This window comes from Cyprinodon variegatus, unplaced genomic scaffold (assembly GCF_000732505.1).
Source record: "Cyprinodon variegatus isolate N-32 unplaced genomic scaffold, C_variegatus-1.0 Scaffold1438, whole genome shotgun sequence".
NCBI lineage: Eukaryota > Metazoa > Chordata > Actinopteri > Cyprinodontiformes > Cyprinodontidae > Cyprinodon > Cyprinodon variegatus.
The window spans coordinates 38,382-63,561 of record NW_015151891.1 but is presented as its reverse complement, the minus strand read 5'-3'; the positions used below and the strand labels follow the sequence as shown (position 1 = coordinate 63,561).

Below are 25,180 nucleotides of genomic sequence, written 5' to 3'. Positions count from 1 at the left end.
GCTGAGTACAAAACACAGAGAGGAAAACAACAAGAAAAGGGACAAGAAGAGAGGGACAAAACCTGGAGAATGGATGTCTATTCTATTAACATCTCTGTATCTCTATAATGGGTCAATTTAGCGGGCCCCATGCCTGTTTTTGCCTAGGGCCCCAAATTTCCTAAACCCGCCCCTGCTAGAGGTCTGATATTTTCTGAATTTCTGGTTGACATAATTTAGAACAAATTTAATACACTGAGACATGCATATTCTCAAGCATGACTTTATTGCTGCTGTTCAAAAAATACCTCCCATTTTCAAGAGTCATGTTTGAACTGATGCAGCTTGAGCTGTGTTTTACTCATCTAATTTTCATTCATATATTCAGAAACTAGAATGTGTTAGCTTTTAAATGATGTATAACACATGTAATTTGGGCTTACAGTTCCTAAGTTATTTCTTTACCATTTGGGGATGCAAAATAGGCGAGGATCACTTCAAATTAGAAGTTAAAAAAACTGCAATATCTAATTCTAACTAAATCTTATGATATATTTCTATATTTTTGTTTTTCTTGAATCTCCTCTCCTGTTGTTCCTGCTAAACTTCTAAGATTCATCTCCCTCCCTGGCTCATCTTTTGTTTTAATCTCATACTTTCTTCTTCATGTTTCCTACACAGTAATAATATATGTTCTACAATTGCTCATATTTTATATACTAAACATTCATCACTTTGACTTTTACTTCATCTAAAAATGTTTTGTTTAACCCAGTATGATCAAATCTTAATATAGTCAATATATTTTCTTCTCTTCAGTTCTTTCTAGTCGCATCCTTTGCATGTGTAGATTTCTGCACACTATAATAATCCCTTCCAATTCTATCATTGTCCCAACCTGCCATTGATTCCTCTTTTTTATTATTATTCTCTTGGCTTCTCCTTTCTCATACGGTATATTTATAATATTAGTTTTAGTTTAGATTTTATTAGCTATTTTGTCTGCTCCTTTATTTCTAAGTATACCTACATAAACAGGATGGCCAAAATCTTGGTGCCCTAATGGACATAAAGGCAGTTACTAAGTCAGCCTTTTATCACCTGAAGAACATTTCCAGGATTAAATGACTAATGTTGAAGCAGGATTTAGAGAAACCTATTCATTCATTTATCTTTAGTAGAATTAATTACTGCAACAGTGTCTTCATAGGTTTGCCAAAAAAGTCTATCAAACAGCTGATCAAAAATGATGCTCTAAATGTTCTCATTAATAAAGTAGAGCACATCCACTTGGTTCTGAAGTCCTTTCACTGGCTCTCTGTATCTCAGAGAATACACTTTAAAATCCTTCTGTTAGTCTATAAATCTTTGAATGGATCAGCACCTCAATACATAACCCATTATTCTGTTCCAGGCTACTCTGTCCACCCAGAACTAGAGCCAAACATGGAGGAGCAGCATTTAGTTCCTATGCTCCACTGATCTGGAACAAACTCCCAGAAGACTGTAAAGGTGCTGAAAGCCTGAGTTCTTGAAGTCAAAACTAAAAACCCATTTGTTTAGAACTGCCTTTGACTTTTGAAGTTAAACTATTAACTGAGATATCATTAGTTTAAGGTTGTAGTCCAACTGTTTCATTGGTTTTACTACCTGCTTTTATTGTGTTCTTATCTTTATTTCCTTTTATTTTTTTCTGTTTATTTTATGTAAAGCATTTTGGATTGTCTTTGCTTTGAAAGGTGCTGCACAAATAAACTGGCATTGGCTTTAAATTTAACAGAAACACAGCAGCTGCCAAATTGTGTTTGTTTCTACAGTTGTGATTGGCCATACACCCTCTCATCTATGCCGCCTTCTGAAATTTACCCCACCTAATGAGCAACATCGTCTGGAAGTGGAGGCCACCCAGCATGTGCTGCAGCTGGTCCAATGCTTCAGAGCTCAGTACCTTCTGGATGGTTTGCCTTCATTTCTTTATTATTTTAAATCTGTATTTTCCTTTTCCTTACATTTAATCATCTATGGCATAAACAACTTTATGTTGGGTCTGAAATCTTCTGATTTCTCCACCTCAGATGTCTTCTCATGCTCCCTAACCCCATCACCGAAGCTGTTTTAAAGGTCAAACATCTGCAGCTATGGCTGAGGTGGGGCGACCAGATGCACACCTCTTATTGTCCTGAAAAAGAGACCAATCAGAGAACAGAGTTTGACCATCCTGGTTTATTTACAGAATCATACTGAACACAATGCAGAAGAAGAAATGACTCCAAAAGCTACAAAAGAAACCATTTAGAAACACACTCTCACCCTCAGACTCCCAGTTACACACCGAGCATGCAGCAGAAGTCCAGATAACACCATACACTACAATATCACCATAGTAGAAAAGCTGAGGATGTGAGGGCTTATTGAGCATCTGATTGGTTCCTCGGAGCAACAGCTGACAAAAAAACAGGAGGACTGAGTCTCTTTGGGTCAGACCTTAAACCAGAGCACATTCAGCAGCGTCACTGATTCATTCTGAACAGTTTGTTGGATGTAAACAACCAGCAGGAAGCCTGAAGGTAAAGCTTCTTCCTGTGAGGTGGAGTCACACCATCCTCCTGCTTCCCGACCGGCTGCCGTCTGCAGAGCTGCGGGTGAGGTCCCACATCATGAACCTCCCACCCGTACGAGTCCAGATCCTGAAGGTGTCTGTGTTCCAGCGGCTCCGCTGCTTTGGATTCGTTCAGCGGCTGAACAACAGCAGAGCTTTTCTTTATAGAAGAACGACAGAAATCTACTCAGCTTCAAGCATCAAACACTAAAAGTCTCTAAAAAATGACATCTCAGGTATTTGCAGGGAGAATTTTTTTTGCATCGGTCGCCACAGATTAGTACTTTCAAGTGTCGTAAGAGTTTAGAGTGAAGGTGCAGCTGTAGAAACCAATGAAAGCTGTAGAAAACGCTGTGGTGCCACCTGGAGTCCGGGCTGGGGCGACACCGCAGACCGAGGGGGGGGTCTATTCAGTGGCGCCTCCAGAAACATCTCATAGGGGGGCCAAATGGGGCCAATAAAAATCTTGGGGTGGCAAACTGAAACTATAAGTCATAATTAGGGTTTGAATCTACTATTGTGGTAAACCTGCCTGTAGAAATAATAAAGATTTAAGTAAACGCCTACTCATATCTTGGTTTATTGCGTGATTTTTAATGATACATTGCTGATTGTGCATAATGGGATGAAATGCTAAACTGATGCTACTACAATTTACGCTGGCTAGTGGGGTGACTTTTGGGGTGGCCAGTGGCCATGGCCATCCTGTGCAATGCCCTGGTGGCGCCACTGGATCAATTTGGGATATTACGAGAACCCTAACCGAAGGTTCTAGATCAGCTTCATGCAGATCCTGAGGCAGTGGGTGTGGCCTAAACAGCCTATAGAGGCTCCGCCCTAAGGATTGCCCCCACCCAAGCGGTCTGTCTCCTCCACCTGGACTCCAGGCATTCCCCAAATGAATGTGGAGCAAACCGAAGAGCAGCAGAGTCAAAACATTCAGCAGCTGCTAAACATCAAATCGCATCATGAGATCAGAAAGCTCATAGCAGCTCACAGCACTGGAAGGACGTCTGATCCCAACATTAAAAAGCTTTTAAATATACAGAAGCCATAAATGGGGAATATTAATATCATCATCATGGTAAGAATCTGATTGTACAAAGTTCTACATTCTCCTGACGGTAAAAAGCTCCTTAAAGCTTCAGAGACTAACACAACGGCTCAAAAGTGGCAGAATATCAAAGTTGGCTCCGCCTGCGTTTCATTAGGTCAAGGCTAACGGGCCCTTAGCTCCCAATGAGGAATGCTAACAGGGCTAAACCTTGGAGACAGAGAGTCCGCCAGCCGTGAATGTGCGGAACGCAGCGGCGCCTGAAGCCCAAACACTAAACACTGAGTCCAGCATGCAGAAAGTCTGTACAGAACATCGTCACCGAGAAGGAAGAATAGGAGCTGTCCATGCAGAAGGTCCATCAGAACCTCCAAACATCTCAGGCCCACAGAGACGCCCGGACGGAGCTGCTGACATACCGAGTTCATCCTCCAGCTCAGCTTGAAAAAAGAATCTCAAAAAGACTTCAGAACAAACCCAACAGGAGTCCAATGGAGTCCGATACAGGGTTCTGTCTAAGGACGCCTTTATAGACACCGCAATCCAACATCAGAACCAGAAGGTGTTCTGGTTTGGATGCAGGAAGTGGTTCCTTTCAGAACTCCCCCTCAAATTGTTTGGACCCACAGACCAGAACCTGTACTTACAGACTTACCAGCCAAATATCTATCTTCAAATCAACAGGTCAAGATGGTCTTGAGGCGGGTTCTGATCCATTTCAAAGTGTTTGATTATGACCCAAATTATTCTTATGTTCAGGTTTAATGATGTTACATTTTTATTTCAGTTTGAAACAAACATGCTCAGAACCTGCAGCAGAAATCAAATCATTTCTCTGTCCAACCCGGTACAACCCGGTCCAACCTGGTACAAACGGCCGAACCACAAACCTGAATGGATTTTATTTGGATTGAATGTGAAGGACATGACTGTAGAGCAGAAGAAGTTGGAGTCAGAACTCTGTAGAACCTCCTTCAGCTGGAAGGAGAAGATCACTGAACGTCTGTTTTGATGTATCTTGGTCCGATCTAAGCCTGGACTTTAACTAGGCCATTCCAAACTATGATGCTGTAATCTGAGCTGTTTAAGGTGGCGATCCTGTTGAAGGAAATGGAACACCTCCCTCAGCAAGATACTGCCACCACCATGCTTCCACATGGGTGAGTTCACTGTTAGTCTTCTTCCATACAGTGTTTACATGTAGAACCAAATGTTCTGTTCTGGTCTCCTGTGATCAGAACTCTTTGGTCCTCATGGCTGCTTTGTTTGATTTTCTTTCAAGCGGGACTTTGACCACTGACACCAGATTAGTGAAACTTTGTCCTAGTTGTAGATTCTCCTGATTCTTGCAGCTCCACCGGAACTTCCACACTGCTCTTCTTCTCTGATCTATGCTCTCCTCTTCCATCCTAGGTGTTCCTTCATGTCCTGGTGGCTCTGCGGTTGGTCCATCCTCTCCATGTTCAGATGATGGATGGATCAGAAGTCTGGGAGACATTCTAGACCTTAACCTCTTCCTTGAGCTGTCTGTTGGGTTCCTAGTTGTTCTCTAAAGAACCTCTGAGGGCAGGAACAGATCAGCAGCACTCAGATTAAAATCCCAGCTGCTGGACTTCTGTAAGTCGTTGATTCTACTGGATTTTACTTCGGGGTCTCTGAGTCTGGAGGGTTACCTGCTAATGAACCCGGGTTTTAACGGTAGAATGTGTGAAATAGTTCCCTCTCCTTTTGTAGTTCTGCTCTACTTCATGTCGTTCCCCTAAGATCCCAGTCAGGGCTGTGGTTGGACATGGATCCAGAACTGACCCTTCTCCACTTGACTCAGGTCAGTTCTATTCTACAGGGTTTGGCCAGAGAACCTTCTCAGTTTGGGTCAGACAGTCAAAGCAAGGCGGCCCGGGTCCAACAGAACCGAACTGCGCTGACTAAGGACGGTGGAAAAGGGTCCAACCTGGTGGACTTAAACCGATTGGCTGTTTGGGTTTGTTCTGAAAACATCTAGTTGTTCAAATTAAAGAACAGTTTGGATTCTTCAAACTTTTTTCAAGATTCCTTCTTTTTCCTCTTCCTGTTTCCTTCCCTCTCTGCTTTCTTCCTCTCTCTGGAAAACATATCAGACAAACAGTAAACCTCCATCAGCTGATGGAGGAGGAGCACTGGCAGCAGACAGCTCGTTAAGGTACCCCGTTAGGCCCTCCCTGGGTGGGGAGGGGTGGATGTCAGTGGAAGATCGAATGCTGGAGAAGCTGGAAGTTTCTGGAGCTCTCTGAACAACAGAGGGCACGTCAGCTGTAGATGGAGGCGTTCCATCAACTGTGAATAAACTGAAAAAAAACTAAGATGATCAGGATATCATCAGCATAAAGCCGACCTAGCTGCTCATCTCTGAGGACAACAATAAACCATAATTTATTACTACATATACCTAAACTGACCAGCAGGGGGAAACCTTGTATCTATGGAGAGGTTCTGACCAAGAACTCTGATTCTGTTCACTTTCAGCACAGATTGGGTTCATTAATGGTCATAAATGCCTGATGTGACGTAGGAACATGATGGTGTAAACAGAGAGATTCCTGCACATGCTCAGTAACATGACGAGGAGCTAATAATAGGTGCTATTCAGTATGAGGTTCTGACTCCAGGGGGCGTGTTTGAGTAAAGCTGGAGATGCAAGGTTTCCTACCAATGAAACAACCTGTTCCTGCACCGAGGGAGCTGATTGGTCAGTTAAAAAAGCAGGGAGAGCGGACGGAGCTGACTGGTTGGATGACAGATGGATTAACTGACGAGGCTTTCTAACGCCTCCAACTTCTCAAAGCAAACGCTGAATGGTTGGTGTCAGACAACAGCTGGCCTGCTGTCAATCATCCTGTTGTCAAGGCGACAGCAGCCCCATCGGAGCCCCACCCACTCTGGAGGAGGATGTTAGCTGCAGAACAAAGAAACAGAGAAAGACCTTTCTTTAGACATTTAGATGCAAGATAGAGGCAGCATGATGCTGCGGGGCTGTTTTCCTGTCAGTGGTACCGGTGATCAGACTGGAGGGAATGAAGGAGAACCATCATATCAATCATCTTAGCCGCTATGGCATGAAGCTTCGACCCTTCAGGACCTGAAAAAACCCGACCATCTGGGCCCAAAAGATAGAGGCCGGATAATGCCATACCTGTCTGGGGTAGCTAGCTAATGAGGCTAACACCTGACATTAGCGAGGATGGAAGAGAACCTGAACCTCTGGTGAACCCTGGGAAGATACATCTGTGAGTGTCTTTTTACGAAGTCTATGGTCCAGAAACCTCCTGTCCTCCTACAGTAGTTCCTTCAGAATATCTGGATGGATGATGGACCTCCCAGACAAACCAAACACCTTCTTTGACCCTGACGTGGTCAGGAATATTAGCAGGACACAAACAACTTTTGTGTCCAATAAGCTCCTTCTTTGAAAGTTTGTTTAGATTTTCCATGATTAGACAAACATTGCCTATCACATAAATGGGACTTCCTGACTTGGTATGCAGGATTTATCGGGACCAAAACTAGAATTCCTTATCAAATTAAACATTTATAAAAGGCAACCATTGTTTTTTTAGAGTTAACGTTTTCCTTTTTTAGTCTGGAAATGTATTGTTGCACAATCAGCTGACATTAACATTTTTGTACTACACTGAGTTTTTCTATTCAACATGGTGGACAGCTGGACAGTGGAGGAAAATGTGGAACCACCTTTTGTATAAGTTGACAAGGTTAGAATAGCAAAATCCCCACTACGTTTCCATGGACACATAAACTGACTTAAGGCCTGATCAGATGTGAGTCAAAATCCAATTTGGTCACGTTGGAAAGAAATTTCCTTCCGATGGACAGAGGTTTTTATCTGATTGCTGTCTGTGTCCACACCCATTCCGATCTTTGAAGTAAAATCATCAGCCGGATGTTTTTCCCTCTACTGGCTTTCATCCTCTGGCTTTTGGTCTTCTTGGTGGAGGAGATGGCTCTAAATGTAATGTAAGGATGAACATCCTGCCCTCTGCCCCTGTAGCTAAGGAATGTTAGTATAAGGTATCACTCAGCGCCTAAAATGATCAGCAAAAACAAAAATATAATGCCACAAAGGTCCATAGTGGGAAAAAAAAAAACATCAACAAGACTGAAGAACTGAAGAAAAATAAATAAGAGGAGCAAGAATAAAGAGAGAGAACTAAAGCTGAGGAGGACCGGATAAGTACGGGTTTATTTACAAAAGCTTCTTCTTCTACTACTAATGCGCTTCCCAAAAGCTAGACAGTTCTAGCTTTCTGGATCTGATCGAACACTGCATACATGCAACACACATCAGTATCGGGTAATTTTATTTGGTTTCCATGGAAACAGAGATTTAAACTTCTGAACAATGACCTGTATCTGAATGTCCACCCTAATTATCATATAGGGTATATATAGTGGTCACGCCATTTTAAATGATTAACCGAATGTCTAGTGTTTGAAAAAGTAGTGGACTTGAAATTTGCCAGAATCCACCTTGAAAAGTAATGATCATCCATGGTCACTAGACGAGCAGATATATCCAGGAATGCTTAGCGAGGAGAGCTGTCCTTGCAAAGCATCATGGGATATGTTTTCTCAGCGGCTGCTGTTGCCTACAGCTGTCGCTACCTGACAGTGTCAAAAAACAAAGATGGTGCAGGCACCGTGCAGGGAGGTGAAGTCATGTGGCCAACGGGGAGAGAAAAGTAGTGATTATCTGTCCGAACAGTAAGTTACCTGAGTTCACTATAAACCCCACTATGTAGTCCCCGTTCTATATAGAGATTGAGGGATTAAGGGGTTAGGAAGGATGTTCAGAGGCAGTCGAGGTTTAGATCGCATCCATCTAGTGTCTGAAGTTTCTGATTGGCTGATCAATTTCTTGTAACGACTCCTTTCTTTGTTATCCAGGATCAACGATGACATTGAAGATGGTTCCAAACCTCAGAGGCCGACTAGTTCAGCCCAGTTTTTAGCTGCTTAGATTTGGGAGCTTCAGGGTGTGTTCGGGGTCCTGTAGAATACGTAGGAACCTGAAGTTATTTTGTTTCCCAAATGAACCTAATTTTTTCCTTTGGTACCACTGAATGGAAACAGCCGTTTCACAGAACCCAGAACACAAAGAATAGTTCGGACTGGTTTTCTGTACGGACTCTCATGAGGCCTTCAGGACGGTTCCCGTTGACCTGTTCTTACTTGTTTAGGGTGGAGGGTGACCCTGAGCGGTGGAAGTGAACGATCTGCCACTTCCCATCACGCCGGTGCCACACCCTAGTCTCCTCTGATTGGGCGGTGCGAGGGGTGCCGTTGGAGTCGATGTACTGTGTGACTCTGATGTAGGCGATACAGGCAGCCTCGTCGCCCACCAGATGGATGTGGGGATTCAGGATGGTGGTGTGGACCGGCTTACTGTTCTTAGACCACACTGCAAGAACAGAGACACCAAGGTTACCTGTGCAGGTGAGAGGACGGCGCCTATCCTTCAAACCCTCAGACAAACTCACAGTTTTCAAAGTAAAAGCGGTGGAAGTCTAAGCCTTCTACCAGGTTCCCCAGCGCCTCGGGCTCGAACGCCGTCACAGCCGGGTCGCACATTTTACTGAACACAGAGAAAGACATTCTTTACAGACGGAACATTGATTCCTTTAGGAGAACAAATACCTAGAAAAAAAATCAGAAATTCTAAAGTTGATGAAAGTTCAAACAGTTTTGCTGCCAGAAGCAGAAGATTCTGGTTCCATTCTGAGATTGAGATCTGAGTCTAAGGTTTGATCAGCCAGACCAGAACCAGCAGGGACAGCAGGTCTCTGCATATGACTAACCTGAACCTGAATGCATCACAACCAGGACAGTTAAGGAGGACTAAGCAAGTCTGGATCAGAAAGTTCTGGTTTAGCAGAACAGAACATTTCTGAAGATCGTTCAGTGCAGATAAAAAAAAACTGAGATGAGATGAGAGAATTTGGGTGAAGAGCTGCTGGTTCTGGAACCATCCAGGACCATGGTTCTGTGTGGTTCTGGACCCAACGGTTTCCTGCCTGTTCTCAGCCAGACTAGAACGAAAAGCTAGAAGCTGAATTGTCGCTTTTCCTGCTTAGTGTCTCAGAGCTGAACTTTGGACCATTTGTGGATCAGGATCTGAATAGAAAGCAGCTCGCAACCTGATGGCCAAACAGAGATCTATATTTCTAGAACATTTTAAACGTTTCTAGAATCTTTAGCTATGCTAATGTCTGTTAGGAGATGTCCATAATCCCTGCATGGACAGCAGCCTGCTGTCAGCCTGGAGCATCAGAGCCATGACGGACCTTCACAATAAAAGCCTCTGAAGAGGAGCCGGGTGAATTGTGTTACATACGTGTAGCTCTCAAAGTCTCCATTACTGATGGCCTCGATGAGCTGCTCCGTTACTTTGATGATGTCCTGTTTCCTCACTGAGACAAACACACACACACACACACACAGTTAGTGGGTCCATCTCTGAGCTAAAGGTCTGTGGACCAGATGAATCTCACCTCTGGTGTCTTCATCCTCGATGGTGGTGTTGGTGCTCTCAGATGACTCCTACAGAAGCAAACAGTGCACAGTCAGTGTGTCAGTGTGAGAGTGGAACTTACTGGTTCTGGTTCTGTTCATGCTGCTCTCTGAGGTTCTTACCTTGACTCCATCTGCCTTCTTGTTGCTTCCACTCTTTCCTCCTGAACGAGGGATGAGAATGAAAAGAAACAGAAGCAACAGAGTGAGAAAGAAAGGAACGAATGCAGAGAAGAGCAGAGACGGCATGGTCTGGGTGTTCCCTGCAGGAGAACCCGGGCTCTCAGAGCGGAAAGCTGAGTTCAGAGGGAAACCTGCCGGTGGGTCAGCTGTCAGGGCAAAGATGGAGGGAGGTCCCGCCCTGATGTGTGGCCAAATTTAGGATCAACTTAAGATAGCTGCAGAGTAGAGGGTCGGTCACATTCCTGAGTGTCCACAGCCAACAGATGCAGGCCAACACAGAACACACTGTCTGGTTTTGTCCGGCTGCTGCTGCTGACAGACACATTGATGTCTGCACCTAAATTATCAGAACTTTGGACAACCATCAGGCTGCTCTACTGAGGTGCTCTGATGGTAAACTGCTTCTTTGGTGCTGATTGTTCTACTTTTCTCATTTTATAATCGGCTCGTTTCTGAGGAAGGAACCAAATGAAAAATGCTATGGATTTAAGTGCAGGATTCATATATATACATATACACACATTTTATATATACATATACACAAATTATATGTATATACACTACCATTCAAAAGTTTGGGGTCACATTGAAATGTCCTTATTTTTGAACGAAAAGCACTTTACTTTTTAACGAAGATAACTTTAAACTAGTCTTAACTTGTACTACTCCCTTCAGAGGACAGCACAAACAGGCTACTGCGGGTACTATTTAATGAAGATGCCAGTTGGGGACCTGTGAGGCGTCTGTTTCTCAAACTAGAGACTCTAATGTACTTATCTTCTTGCTCAGTTGTGCAACGCAGCCTCCCACTTCTTTTTCTACTCTGGTTAGAGCCTGTTTGTGCTGTCCTCTGAAGGGAGTAGTACACACCGTTGTAGGAAATCTTTAATTTCTTAGCAATTTCTCACATGGAATAGCCTTCATTTCTAAGAACAAGAATAGATTGTTGAGTTTCAGATGAAAGTTCTCTTTTTCTGGCCATTTTGACCATTTAATTGACCCCACAAATGTGATGCTCCAGAAACACAATCTGCTCGAAGGAAGGTCAGTTTTGTAGCTTCTGTAAAGAGCTAAACTGTTTTCAGATGTGTGAACATGATTGCACAAGGGTTTTCTAATCATCAATTAGCCTTCTGAGCCAATGAGCAAACACACCATTAGAACACTGGAGTGATAGTTGCTGGAAATGGGCCTCTATACACCTATGTAGATATTGCACCAAAAATCAGACATTTGCAGCTAGAATAGTCATTTACCACATTAGCAATGTATAGAGTGTATTTTTTTAAAGTTAAGACTAGTTTAAAGTTATCTTCATTGAAAAGTACAGTGCTTTACTTTTGAACGGTAGTGTATACAGTATATAAAGTATATAAATACATATATATGAGAGACTGTCTAGGATATGAGAGAGGCTACTAGGATATGACAGACTGACTAGAATATGAAAGACTGATTAGCATATATACTGAATTGCTTTTGTCAGAGGGCTCTATTCGTAGTCCCTGTTGTGCTTAGTTGAATGTTCAAACAGCTGATAAAACCACATTATTCTGTGATAATTTTATTATTGATCCAGACTCATAGCAGGATCTTGACAGTTTGAGCAGTATCTCAGGTGACAAGATGCACCTGTAGCTGGACCTGCATGTCTGTTATTCATTCACTCCATGTGGGTAGAGAGGCGCCTATAGAGGATCTGAGTAACTCATCAGGTTTGATGTTGTCATGTTTTGATAGTGACCCTGGAGGGGAAATTTCTGAATTGTCTGACAACAGAAGCAGAAACATCAGGTGAGTTGCAGTCTAAAGCGTAGAACAGTCAAAATGGCTGCCTCTGTCTCTGGACCTGTTTAAACAATGAAGGTCAGTCTGGGGTGGTGGTCTTTGAGCCCCTGTGCTGCAGGAACAGTCTCTGTGCCACAGGACAATGATCATCAAAGCTGGAGATATGAGACCATGTTGGACTCGGGTTGATTATAGCTGGCTTAAAGCAGGATGGGAGGACTACCACACCGGGCAGAGGTTGGAGACCTTATCAAGGATCAGAGAGAACTAGTTGAGCACCTTGCTGGGTTCTCTATCTGGGCCATCCTGGGATTCAGCGCCCAGAGCACCAGTCTCACCTCATGTTCCTGTACGTTAAATGAAAAGTAGCAGGAACTGGGTGGAGGCAGGATTGGAGTGGCCAGGTCTTACTGTGGTGTCTTAGAATGGACAAAGAAGTCCTTCAGTTCCAAGGGAAACACCCGTGTTTCTGGTTGTTGTCCTCCACAGTTTGTGATGTCATCACCCACACTGTTTCTGTGTTGTTGCTGGAAAGATGGACCTCCTTGCTCCTCCTGCAGCTGGCCTTTCCAGGTTTGGCTCAAGGAGCGGTGCAATGGGCTCCGTTACATGACCTGAAGGCAACAATTCAGGTTCTGAGGAGTGTGTGGACTTGACTGCAAATCCACTGTTTTGTTTTTGTCATGGGAGAAGAAAAGAAGGGGGCAGGACGGTATAAAAACCTTGTTAGACCCCTGGACATACTAGACTGGAGACGCAACTTTTCAGCCGTCTACAAGAAGGGACTGGACTTCCTAAGGAAGCTTAGGTCCTTCAGTATTTGCAGCAAAAATCAGTCTTACATGCAGAGTGAGATCTCTTCCTCCATCATCTGCTGGGATAACATTATCGCAGCAAATGACTGAAAGAAGCTTAAACAGCTGATAAAGAAGGCTGGCTCTGTTCTAAGAACTGCAATAGAAACTATAGAGAGTATTACCCAAGGTTTCTTCTTTAAGTGAAGAAAATTATGGACAACAGCGAGCATCCTCTTCATCAGATTGTTAAAGAGACTTTATGTGAGCTTTTATTGAAAAATATCTTTAAAATAGCCTTTTTATTTGAATCTTTAGTGCTAATTCATGGTTTGATGACCAGAATGACACCTCAGTAGTTCAGCTCTGATGCATCTATCAGCCTGTAGCCTATTTTCCCAAATGTGCTTTGAGTCAGAAGTTCCTGCGCTGTTCTGCAGATGTGACGTCCAGCACGTCCGTGTTTAATGGGTCCAACCTAGCAAGCAATCGAAGCGTTAGATTCCAGATGGATTTTGTGGAAACTCAGAAGCAACTGATATCCAGCTTAACCCAGATATCAATTGTAACTCCAGGTAACGTGCAAAAAAGCAAAAAAACAAACACAAAAGAAACCTTGTCCCGTATAAGGGTGAGCAACGACAACGAGCAGAAGAGCGCTGCAGTTCTGTTTTTGGCCACAGGTGGCAGTATCAGTAGAAAACTCCATAATGCCTCTTAAAACACCAAAAGAGTGTCTTCAGTCAGAAATTTCCCCAGATGAACTGTACAGAAGATACTTCCTGCCTCCAGCATCAACACCTACATCATCTGGATGAGTTGAGATAGTGTTCAAATTTCCTCTGGGATCAATAAAGTTTTATTAAACTGAATGAATTATATGAGTATAAACAGCTCCATGGTCGTTGCCGAGCTGCTAGGTAATGACCCTGTAGGTAAGGGAGACCTGGTCCACCTTTGTCCCTCTTTAGCAGCCGCGCTCTGTATTTTACTCTGGTCCTTTACTGAAATGTTTTGCCTCTTTCCTTCAGAAAATAACGTGTTTGAACGTGTTTTTCAAACATGGGTCGACCCACTAACAATCGGTATCGGGCTCCCTTCCCACTGGCAAAAAAAGCTGGGTCTAACCCCTCGCTGGCAAGCTGCATGGCCTCTGTCCCCCACTGCTGCGTGTCTGGTCACACTATCTTGCTGGCTGATGATGTCATCAGTGCAACAGAAATCAGAAAAGTAAACAATGGAGAGTAAGATGTAAGGAAGCCAGGGTAGCTAGCCAGTGAGCTTTATTGTTTTTTAATCTGTCTGTTTCCCTCTAACCAGTGCTGCTCCATGTATATCGAATGTAGAGCGAGATGTTTGGCTTGTTAGATCAGAAGCTACTGGCGCGGTGTTCAATGCTGTCATGTAATTTAGCGGGTCAACCCGGGTCTGGTGTCCCCACAGCATGCCGCTTAGACCCGAGGCGATTTTAACACGAGTTGCTTTTCGAGTCACATGACCCGGGTAGATATGAATCAGTGACCTGTTTCCACTGCCACAAAACCCGATGCCGGGTTTAAACAGGTTTTTCAGCCAGTGGGAATGGGACATTAGTCTACTCTGACCCACTCTGGTGTCTGGATCAGTAGATGTTGGAATAAAACAAGGAAGCATAGGAGGAAGTGCATCCTGACTGACTCTATATTGGAGAATAACTGGAAAAGGATCCCATTCCATCTCTGTGTGTCTGATTTTTACTCTGACCTGAGGCGCCACATCAAATGTCCTGGAAAGTTCTTTGGTTTGAGTGATGATAAATATTTCAGGGATCCTGCTTCCCAGTTTCCATTTGTTTTGTTTATTTGTTGGGTTGGAGTTCAGGGCCTTTCAACTAAACATTGTTCTAAGGCACAGAAACAATCCTTTAAGCACTGAATTTACCATTCAGCTATTCCTCTAGGATGTGACCTGTTTGGGAAAAACTGATCATACTCTGCTCTGAGAAACAGGCCTTTATTCTGTCCGGAACCCCCTACAGGATGGCCCTGCAGGCTTTTTTTTTTTTTTTATCAGGATGGGTTGATTTTGATCAAACAGTCTGACTGAACCACCCTGATCTCCTGGGGAAATCTTACTGAGCATGTGCAGACAGCTGCAGACCGTGGTGGTTTCCCTCCCTGCTATTTTTAGACCTCAGAGTTTGTGAAAGTTCACAACAGCTGCTGCTGCTAACATCACCACGCACAACAACAACAACAGAACAGAGTGCTAACCTGCCAACACCGTGTATGCTGGCAGTTGATTGGTGGATTTTGTGGTTAAAGCTCCTGTTACTGAAACACAAACTTTCAGGTCAGAGGTCATGAAGTGACACCCTGACAGCCAATTAGAAAGAGTCTGGCTTCTAAGGTGACCTCTGAACTCAGCTTAGGAAGGAGATCTACAGATCTTACCAGAGAAGTTCCTGGTGGCCAGCATGGTGGTCAGGATGGCTCCCTGCAGAAAGAAGCTGTTACAATCTGGACCTTCGCGTTTTGTCAGCAGCAGTCTGACATAATGCCACATTAATCTCAGAGTAATACTGATCCTAGACTCTTATTTTGAAAATCCTCACCTTCAGCTTCCTCCTGGCATTGAATTTCTTCAAACACTCGACAGTCTCTTGTCGATGCATACAGGATGCAACTGTGGAACGATGCTGGGAGAAAGAGAGCACATCATTTTACCATCATCCTCATCACCTTGAGGCTGCAGCGGGGATAAAGACTTACAGAGATCCAGGGATGTTTGAGTGCCTCTGCCGCTGTGATCCGTTTGGCCGGGTTGATGGTCAACATCTTGTTGATTAGATCTTTGGCTTCAGGAGTCACCGTGTCCCACTCTGGGGAAGGAAACTAGTGGAGAAGGAGAGAACATAAAGCCTGATTAACGGCTTAGCAGCCTCACTTCATATCTGTGACATCAAACTGAGTCACGTGACCCACATCATAAGCTCCAGCTTTGATCTGCTGGTAGAGACGATGCTGGTCTTCATCCCAGAACGGAGGATAACCGACCAGCAGGATGTAGAGAATCACACCTGTGGAGCAAACAAAGAGAACAGTAAGGAGAGTATTTTAGTTCTAGAAGCCTTAACGCGGTCCTTTAAGAAAAATCACAAATAACTACACAAGAGTCCAAACTATGTCAGACACATTGGATAAAAAGGAAAGTGGTTTAATGTCCAACTTTAAACAGGTTCCGACCTGGGAAGTACCAGGAGAGGTTGGCATGGTGACCTGAGATTTCAGGTGGAGGATGTGGCTTCAAATCATCAGTAAAATATACAGAGTTTGACCAAAAAAAGGGATTCTAAACCTGAACAGGTAAACGGAATCAGAACTCCGCTGTTGGTTCCAGTTTGGAGTTTTGGAAGAAATAAAATCATAAATAACATTAAAAGTCCCTGCAAAAAAAGAAAATGAAAAAAAATCCACTAGAATTTGTTTCCAAGTTTGGAGATGTTTAGCTTCCCATCCAGGAAGCTTTTTCAATTTAAAATGTCTGAATTAGCATTGAGTTCAAGGTTTTATACAGTAGCCCAACAAAGCTTTGTTTTTGTTTCGAAAACATGCAAATTGGAACAGATGAAGCGGTCCATTCCTTCGGAATGGGGGTCATTGGGTTGGACCCCTTCATCTGTTCCAATTTGCATGTTTTCGAAACAAAAACAAAGCTTTGTTGGGCTACTGTATAAAACCTTGAAATCAACCCAACATTTTGAATTGAAAATGCTTACCATTTGATGTGTAAATAAAACTAAAGGATTCCAGCAGCTGTACAGCTGTGTATCGTCTGTATAAAAGTGACAGATTCAAGTTTAATACAGAAATAAGAGGATAGAAGATGAAATAGGAAACTGACCGCAGGCCCAGAGGTCGACAGCCTTCCCATATGGATCCTTCCTCAGAACCTCTGGGGACAGATAACCGGGTGTTCCTGCAAAGCCTGAAAACACACAAACAAACACAATAAGTTAGATAAATATACCAGTGACAACATGTGCTGCCATATAGTGACTGAGGTGGTTGCTAAAAAAAAATGCCCTGCTGTTTGATGGAGTTACACAACAAAAAGACCAGAATGCATGCATAAAAAGTGCGAAATAAGACAATACAAAAGGAAGTCATTGAGTTCAAAAAAGATACATACATTTTACATAAATAGAAGATGGTAAATTTACATTTTTATAGCAAAATATAACTTAAATAATAGAAAACTAAAATAAATTTTTACATTTTATTTTCTGAGGAAAAAGGCAAAAAAAAAAATCTAAACTTGGATCAAAGTTTCTTTAAAACAAAAAAAAAAACCCACTGAATAAACAGAATGCACATTTATTAATACAAAGACATAATAAGTAGAGTAACTGGACTATATGAAACAGATGGAGATGATTTTTCAGTAAAATAAGTGAATGAGTACTGCGGTCAGGACTGCCTCACCAAACCAAGCCTGCTGGTCTCCCTCCACCTCAATGGCCAGGCCAAAGTCTGCCAGCTTCACGGCTGCTCCTTTTGATTTGGAGGCCAGCAGCAGGTTTTCTGGCTGAAGACAAGAGACACACGATAACATGCTAACCCTGCCCTTTGCTTTACAAAATTTGTGCTGAAAAATCTAGCTGCTCTGTGTTTTACATAAAGTGTGCTAACTCCAAACTCCAGTGAGGACCCAGGCAGAATGCCGACAATGCTGTATTGTGTGTTTAATACCATACCAGCAAACAGAGATTTAAAGAGCAGCTTTGTCATAAAATAGAACATATGGACCCAGTATTTAGGGTGACACAGCCAGTAGGAAAGTTCAAAACGTTTATTAAAACAAAAACAGAACAATAGCGCGCTGCTGTGGAACTTCGACTGCAGCGTCTGCAGGTGTGGGGCGCAACCCATCACCTATTCTGGTTTAACAGTAAGTTCCACTCAGGAACAGACAGATAGAGGTTCCAGGAATCCATCAGAGTGCAAAGGCAGGTTCAGAGACCTGTGCGTCCAGTATCCAGCTCAGACAGAAAATGCACAAAGAGGCAGAATCCAGCAGGAGTCCAACTAAGGTTCAGGTGGGCAGATCAGGCAGGGACAGAACGGATCAGTGGGTGAGAGGGAACGGAATCAGGCAAACAGAATCACTGAAACACTCTCACCACTGGTTAGGGAATAACTGGCCTGAGGACACTGGCTAAGAATAAAGTCCTCACTGGAACAGGGATAAGAACCTTGGAACTAACTAAACTTAACAAAACTGACTAACAGGAGAAACAGAAATCAAACAATGATCTGGCCATGATAGCTGGAACTGAGCCCAATATAAGGGAAACCGGCAGGTGGATGTGATGAGTGATAATTAGGAGCTGGAAAGAGTGAAGCAGGTGAAAGGCATGAGTAATTTAGGCGAGCTATCAGGCAGATCATGACAAGATTGAAGGTTAGACCCTCACTTTTACCAGTGTTCAAAAGAATATTTAAGGAATTTGGTGTTGTTGAATCTAAATTACTTTAATATAAAGGATTTAAGCTTTTTGGGCTCTTTTTGTGAGAATGTTTTATAAAACAAGGGTACCGAAAGTGACATGATGTTGGATAGTCCCCTTAACTTTACAGCAGTAAACAAGGGATAGCAATGCTATTTGGACATCAGAATTTAAAGAGGATTTAAATCTGTACAACTTCACCTATGATGGACCACAACCCTATAATAATAAGCTGGTTACCCCAACAGAGCAGACAGAGAGCAGGGAAAGAATTGCTAATTGCTATATTGGAAAAGGAACATCATAGGCTGGGTCCAAACGTCCGCTCTAATATCTATATAGTGCACTATAGAGTGGTTACACCATTTTAGCTGGGCATTTGAATGGCTAGTGGATGAATAAATAGTGGACTCTAAATTAGAGTCCTGCAACGGGTCGGGTACCCGCGGGTCCCCGACGGGTCACCCGCTAAAATGCTTTTTTGCGGGTAAAAAATACATAAATAAAAATAAACGGGTCGACCCGTGCAGGACTCTACTCTAAATTCCCCACATTGCACTATGAAAAGTAGTGATCAACCATGGTCACTAGACAACAGATATATCCCATTTGCTTCGCAAGAGCTCTCCTCGTAAAAAGCACCATGGAATTTCTTGTGGCGGCAACAAGTAACAAAGATGGCGCAGACCCGCAGGTGGGGAGGTGGAGTTAGGTGACCAACATTGAGCGAAAAGCAGTGATCATCTGTCGAAACAGTTAGCTAACTGAGTTCCTAATAAAGTAGGGTGACCAAACGTCCGTATTTCCTGGGACATATCCGTATTTCACGTCCTGTCCCGGGCGTCCCGGGTTTTTTTTAGAAAGTGAGGAAATGTCCTGATTTTTTCGACGCTGCGTGTGACGTAATCCCTGAGCCGCGTCAGTGCGGGCAGCCCTGTTCTTAATCAGAGGCTCTGTTCGAAAACCTAGGCTGCATCCTCCAAGGACGCGGTCTACCTAGACTGGATCCTTTGAAGTCCTTGACAATAAGGAGGCCGGAAGAGTTTTGGCTGTAAATTCGAACAGGTCCACCCTTCGGCGGATTTACCGCCGTATGCTCTGTTGCTTAGCAACCGTGTAAGTTGACACACAAAGCAGGAACAGAATGAATACTGAGGTTTTCAAAACGGTTTGTTTATTTATTTATTTTTTTAAAAGTTAAAGTGAACAAAGACTACACTCACAAGAATCCAGAGTGGAATAAAGATTCCAACCACCGGGAGCAGGAACACATAAAATCAAATGTAATGATAGAAACCTTAGTCAGTTAAATAACCTGCTGCTGTCATTCTGCACATCTCTGATGTTGCTGCTATTTTCAACTTACTGTAAAAATGTCCATAGCTGCATATTGGTTATTAATTCTCCAGTTTTACATTGTTAAAACAATTTACAGAATTTTATTTTTTATATTTTAACTCTTCCCTATTATGTTATTCTTATACATTTTTCTAAGGTCCTCATTTGTGTGACCATTTTCAATAATCTTTCTGCTGTAAATCTTCCCATTGTGGAACAATAAAGGGATTTTCTGTTCCATAAAAGGGTTAGAAATATATAAGTAAATCTAAACAATGTATCTACAAAATATATCTGCAAAATCTCTAATATTCAACAACAAAAAATACTTAGTTAAGCATATTGTGCAAAACAGCAATAAAAAAATTAAACTCCTATCAGATTTATAGTCCCCACCCTGCAGATATATTAGAATCTGTCCTTTAATTACAGCCAAACCCATTTACACAGTAACAGATAAAAACCTTTAGATAAATCAAACATTACCGCCACATATCTGACTCAATAACCATTAAAACAACTATTTTCATTCATTTCAGACGGAACTATTCACAGAGTTGTATTATATTAAACTAAACTTTCAATTTTCACCACTGTTCGGGGCCAAGTAACATTTCCTCTGATCACGGAGCAAATCCCGATGATGAGACATTATTTCTTTCTTAAGCATTTTCAATAAGTACATTTTGAATAAAATTATCGTTTGTTATTGGAGTTATTGCTGTTGACTTTTACTGAAAAGCATTTTTAATAAATCTATCGTCTTAAATATAATGTTATTGTAGGATTACGTAGGCCTACGTTAAGCGAGTGCATGCCACAGACATCTCTATGTCCTGGTTTTCCCAAATGAAAATATGGTCACCCTATAATAAAGTCAACTTCATAGTCCCCGCTCTATTCGGTGACTGAGGGATTTAAGGGTTAGGACGGACAATCAGACACAGACATAGCGGCACAGCTTGTCCTTTTGAGGCAATTTCATTATGAAAGTTTAGTTCAGCAGCATCCTGCTATTTTTCTGAACCATAGGTGTCGTTTTGAGAAATCTTGCGCAGTGATCAAATTTTTTTAACTTAAAAACAAATCATAGCGAAAAATCTCATATGATAGGAGTGAAAAGCAGCAGCTGCTGGTGGAGCAATGTTCGCTGCTTTGCATGAGAAAATAGATCCTGTTTTCTTCCATTTAAAGTTTCTCCAGCATTTAAATTGATCCCCATCACATTTTCCTGTCGGCATCCAATTGCAGTATCTCCTGTTTACTGAGCCATCTGCTCCCGTTAGATATGCATCAGGACCGGAACAGCAGTGATATCTCAGTCTCTCTGAGGGAACATTTTGCTATGAAATGTTTGTTTTGTGGTTAAGTTTAGTTCGTTATGGAAGCCAAAACACGTTAAAACCCATATACCCCTTTCAAATATGATTAATTTGACAACACTTAGTTTGCATATTGTCCAAAATCTAAACAAAGACTCAGACAGCAGTCCTCAATGGCTACAGATCAGACATCCCACATCAGGAAGGTCATAGAGACACTTCTGTTGGTTCACCTCAGTAAACAAACAAGCAGCTGTCAGGATCCCCTGCAGTTTGCTTATCGCAGTGGTGTTGGAATTAAAGATTCCATCATTCACCCGCTTTAACAAACCCACTGTAATTTCGGGCCCTGTCACACCTTGACGATTTAGCCAGCGTATGCATGACGTCCCAGAATCTCCAAAAATGCCGGCATACACCAAAATTTCTATGTATTCATAGAAATATTATATAATATAAGAGTATTCATAAAGAGTCCAGAGAGTATGTCGAACGACAAACGAGCCTAACTTATGCATGGGTGTAATGCCCATGAAATGATGCACAAGCCAGTGTTTTTTTAGTTAAAAAATTTATTTTATCGCAGTATTAACCTAAATGCTGTTTACCGCCTGCCAGAAAATAAAGAATAAATAAATACAGAAAAAGAAAGTAAGCGTCAGGTCTGCTGGGAAGTTTGTTGGCCGTTGGCGTGAACAGAGGGAGGATCTATCACACTCACCTTCTCTCTCACCCTATGATGGGGATGAAGTCTGGAGGAGAACTGATAGTTTCCTCCTTTTAACCTCTTTTATACCAAAATGCTGCCAATACGCCATTATACAGTAGCTGTAAGTTAGAAACACGTTCAGCGCTCGTCTGGAACATGTCAGATACGTTGATATCCAGTAGAGATAAGTTCTTGATAAGTTACGCATAAATTATTCACAAGTTAAGTTACTCATAGGTTTTGGATAAGCTAGATGCCACGACTTATGAGTAACTTATGTCAACGATCAGATAACTTACCTGTATCTTATGGCCCATGTATGAACATATGCTGGTTAAATGACAACATTTGTTGTTACTTAGAAGGAATGGTCCATTTTATTAGGCTGCATCATTATTATGCAGCCCTGCAATTATAATTATATTTNTCAGGTCTGCTGGGAAGTTTGTTGGCCGTTGGCGTGAACTGAGGGAGGATCTATCACACTCACCTTCTCTCTCACCCTATGATGGGGATGAAGTCTGGAGGAGAACTGATAGTTTCCTCCTTTTAACCTCTTTTATACCAAAATGCTGCCAATACGCCATTATACAGTAGCTGTAAGTTAGAAACACGTTCCGCGCTCGTCTGGAACATGTCAGATACGTTGATATCCAGTAGAGATAAGTTCTTGATAAGTTACGCATAAATTATTCACAAGTTAAGTTACTCATAGGTTTTGGATAAGCTAGATGCCACGACTTATGAGTAACTTATGTCAACGATCAGATAACTTACCTGTATCTTATGGCCCATGTATGAACATATGCTGGTTAAATGACAACATTTGTTGTTACTTAGAAGGAATGGTCCATTTTATTAGGCTGCATCATTATTATGCAGCCCTGCAATTATAATTATATTTTTATTAGCTGATGACAGAACTATGGGTCACTTCACCTGCAGCTGGCATGTCAGTATCCATGGGATGTCATTTCATCCAAAGAAAGAACAGTCAGTGATTCTATGTGAGATCAAGCTACTATTGAAATAACATCTGGAACAGAAAATGGTTAAAAGTTCAGCAAAGCTCCTCTAACGTTCAGACTTTCATTCATTTCCCTTCATGGCAGCTCCTTGGCTTTGTTATTATACTAAATGTGGATGTTTGGGTCTGAATTCATTAGATTAGAGTTTAATCGTTAACATTTTTATGTTTATGTCTGAGAAAGATGGAGAATGGATGAAGGGATGACAGATGAGGTCTGGAGATGTACAGCACAGGTGTGTGTGTGAATTAAAAGATTTAGCAGGATGTTGTTGTGTTGGTTGATGGTGAACTCATATTAATATTTACATGAGATATTGCTCCTCTTGCCTCTATTAGTACTTTTCGACTGTTTTCACATCAAATATTAATTTTTTTTAATATTATTTAATTTTTTTATTTTATTCTTACTTCTATAACAGTACAACTACATCATTTCCAGCTCTGTGATTTATTTCACTGCTTAGTTTTTTCTGGTCCTTTAATCCTGCTGCTCAGCTCTCAGTCAGCAGAACCTCCATCTCTGAACCTTTAAAGTTTTTCTTCTCTTGTCTTCAAGGGATTTTTATGAATGAACACCTTCTGACAGCGTGGGAAGTTGTAGCCTTATATGGCATCATCGGGGAGGTAATTATGCAGATTTACATTTCACAGAACAAGGGTGGACTGCATGAACTTTACAGGATCGTTTACTGAAGCTAAGAACATTTGTGGAATCAAATCAGTCACATTGGAAGGAGAAAAGAGAAATTTTCTACAAGAATACGAAAACGTTGCTGCACCAATATTTTAAACTTCAAAATAAAAATCTGAGTCCCTCTATCATCTAGACTTCAGAATGTGGAGAATCTGTCAGACCATACCTTCAGGTCTCGATGGACCACACCCATCTGATGACAGTGAAGCACCGCCTCCAAGATCTGCTGGATGCAGTGGCTGCAGATAAAGGTCAAAGTTCACATACGCTCAGACTAAGCCTGGAGGAAAGTATAATGAGGTGTGGAGGAGGATCATGCGCTCTCACCTGGCGTCGGCTTCGCTGTAATATTCTCTGGCTACGATATCTTCAAACAGCTCTCCACCTGTGACCCTGAGACCCACGGAGCAGAGAAACTCACTGATCTGGGAAATAATCTGAACCACGACAATTAATGTCAAGGTAACACATGTTCTAATTGGAGTAAAAAATGAAGCTGTTCAAAAGAAGAACAGATTTTAGACTGAATTAACTTCACTCAATTCAATAAGATTAAACCAAAAAACAGATCAAATTTGAAAAATTAGGCTTTTTTTATTTCATGGAGTTTAAATAAAGGCAAAAATGTTACAAACAAGTGAAACCCATTGAATTCTGGGAAGAAAGAGCTTAAAACGGTTTATTCATAAAGAGACGGCTCCAACCTGCTGCTGTGAAATAAACCCCACAAACTGCTCCGCATTAGAACCAGCGTGTTTCTATAAATACTCCTTTTATTTGGCTGAAACAATAGAGAAGGTGATGTAAGAGAAGGAGGTGTTTGGTTCACAGCACAACTGAGTCAACACAGAGAAAGCAGTGAAACGGATCCATGCCGTCTACACAGCAGATCAGCACCGAGACGTCATTCAGATACGGCTTTTCAACAGCAGCTGATGGATCCTCCACCCTAAATGGATCCATCTTAATGTTTGTCAGTGAAGGACTGCTGGGCGCGATCTAAAATCAATGAGCCGGGTGTTCCTGATCAATGATTTATACTCATTGCTGCAGGCTCAGTATGAAACCACATGGTGGCCTGTTTTACTTTGATCAAGCTCTGCAGCCTCATCCTGATGGTTGGGATTTCGGGGCATTCTGAAACCTAGTTTTCTTCAGAGGAATATGCTGGTGAAGGGCATTGCAAGCTGACAAAAGAAGCCAAACGACCCCCATTCCAAAGCGGTGGACCCCTTCATCCTTTCCAATTAGCTAATTTTCAAAACAAAAACAAGGCTTTGTTGGGCTACTGTATAAAACCTTGAACTCAAAGCTATTCCTAACATTTTGAATTGAAAAAGCTTCCTGGACGGGACGAGAACCGTCTACAAACTTGGAAACAAAGTCCAGTGGATTGTTTTTCATTTTTGTTGAGAGCTTTGAAATGGTAGGAACATCAAAGAAGCTCAGAGAAAGTTACAGATGGAAGTAAATTAGTCTACAAAAATCACTGAAGTGAAATGGTGGTCTTCACCTGTTTCTCTGTAATAGTATGATGAGTTTTACAGAACATAACCAGTTTTATTCACACCAGTCAGCTATAACCACAGTTCTCAATTTGAACACTAGATGGCACTGTTACAAGCCGTTACCTTAAGTACA

The 25,180-nt window shown here is 42.1% G+C and overlaps 1 protein-coding gene across 1 annotated transcript; it reads right to left on the bottom strand.

Annotated features, from left to right (window-relative positions):
* Positions 1–4,391: 4,391 nt before the first annotated feature.
* Positions 4,392–24,281, bottom strand: LOC107103396 (calcium/calmodulin-dependent protein kinase type II subunit alpha). Its single transcript, XM_015403089.1, has 15 exons — positions 24,244–24,281; positions 23,867–23,932; positions 23,706–23,778; positions 17,422–17,524; positions 16,841–16,924; positions 15,922–16,016; positions 15,709–15,831; positions 15,552–15,635; positions 15,391–15,433; positions 10,317–10,357; positions 10,175–10,223; positions 10,018–10,093; positions 9,164–9,258; positions 8,856–9,084; positions 4,392–6,564 (listed from the first exon to the last, which is right to left on the bottom strand). The coding sequence occupies exons 1-15, from the start codon at positions 24,279–24,281 to the stop codon at positions 6,561–6,563; spliced, it is 1,203 nt and encodes a 400-aa protein (XP_015258575.1). The 3' UTR covers positions 4,392–6,560.
* Between the last annotated feature and the right edge of the window lie 899 nt (positions 24,282–25,180).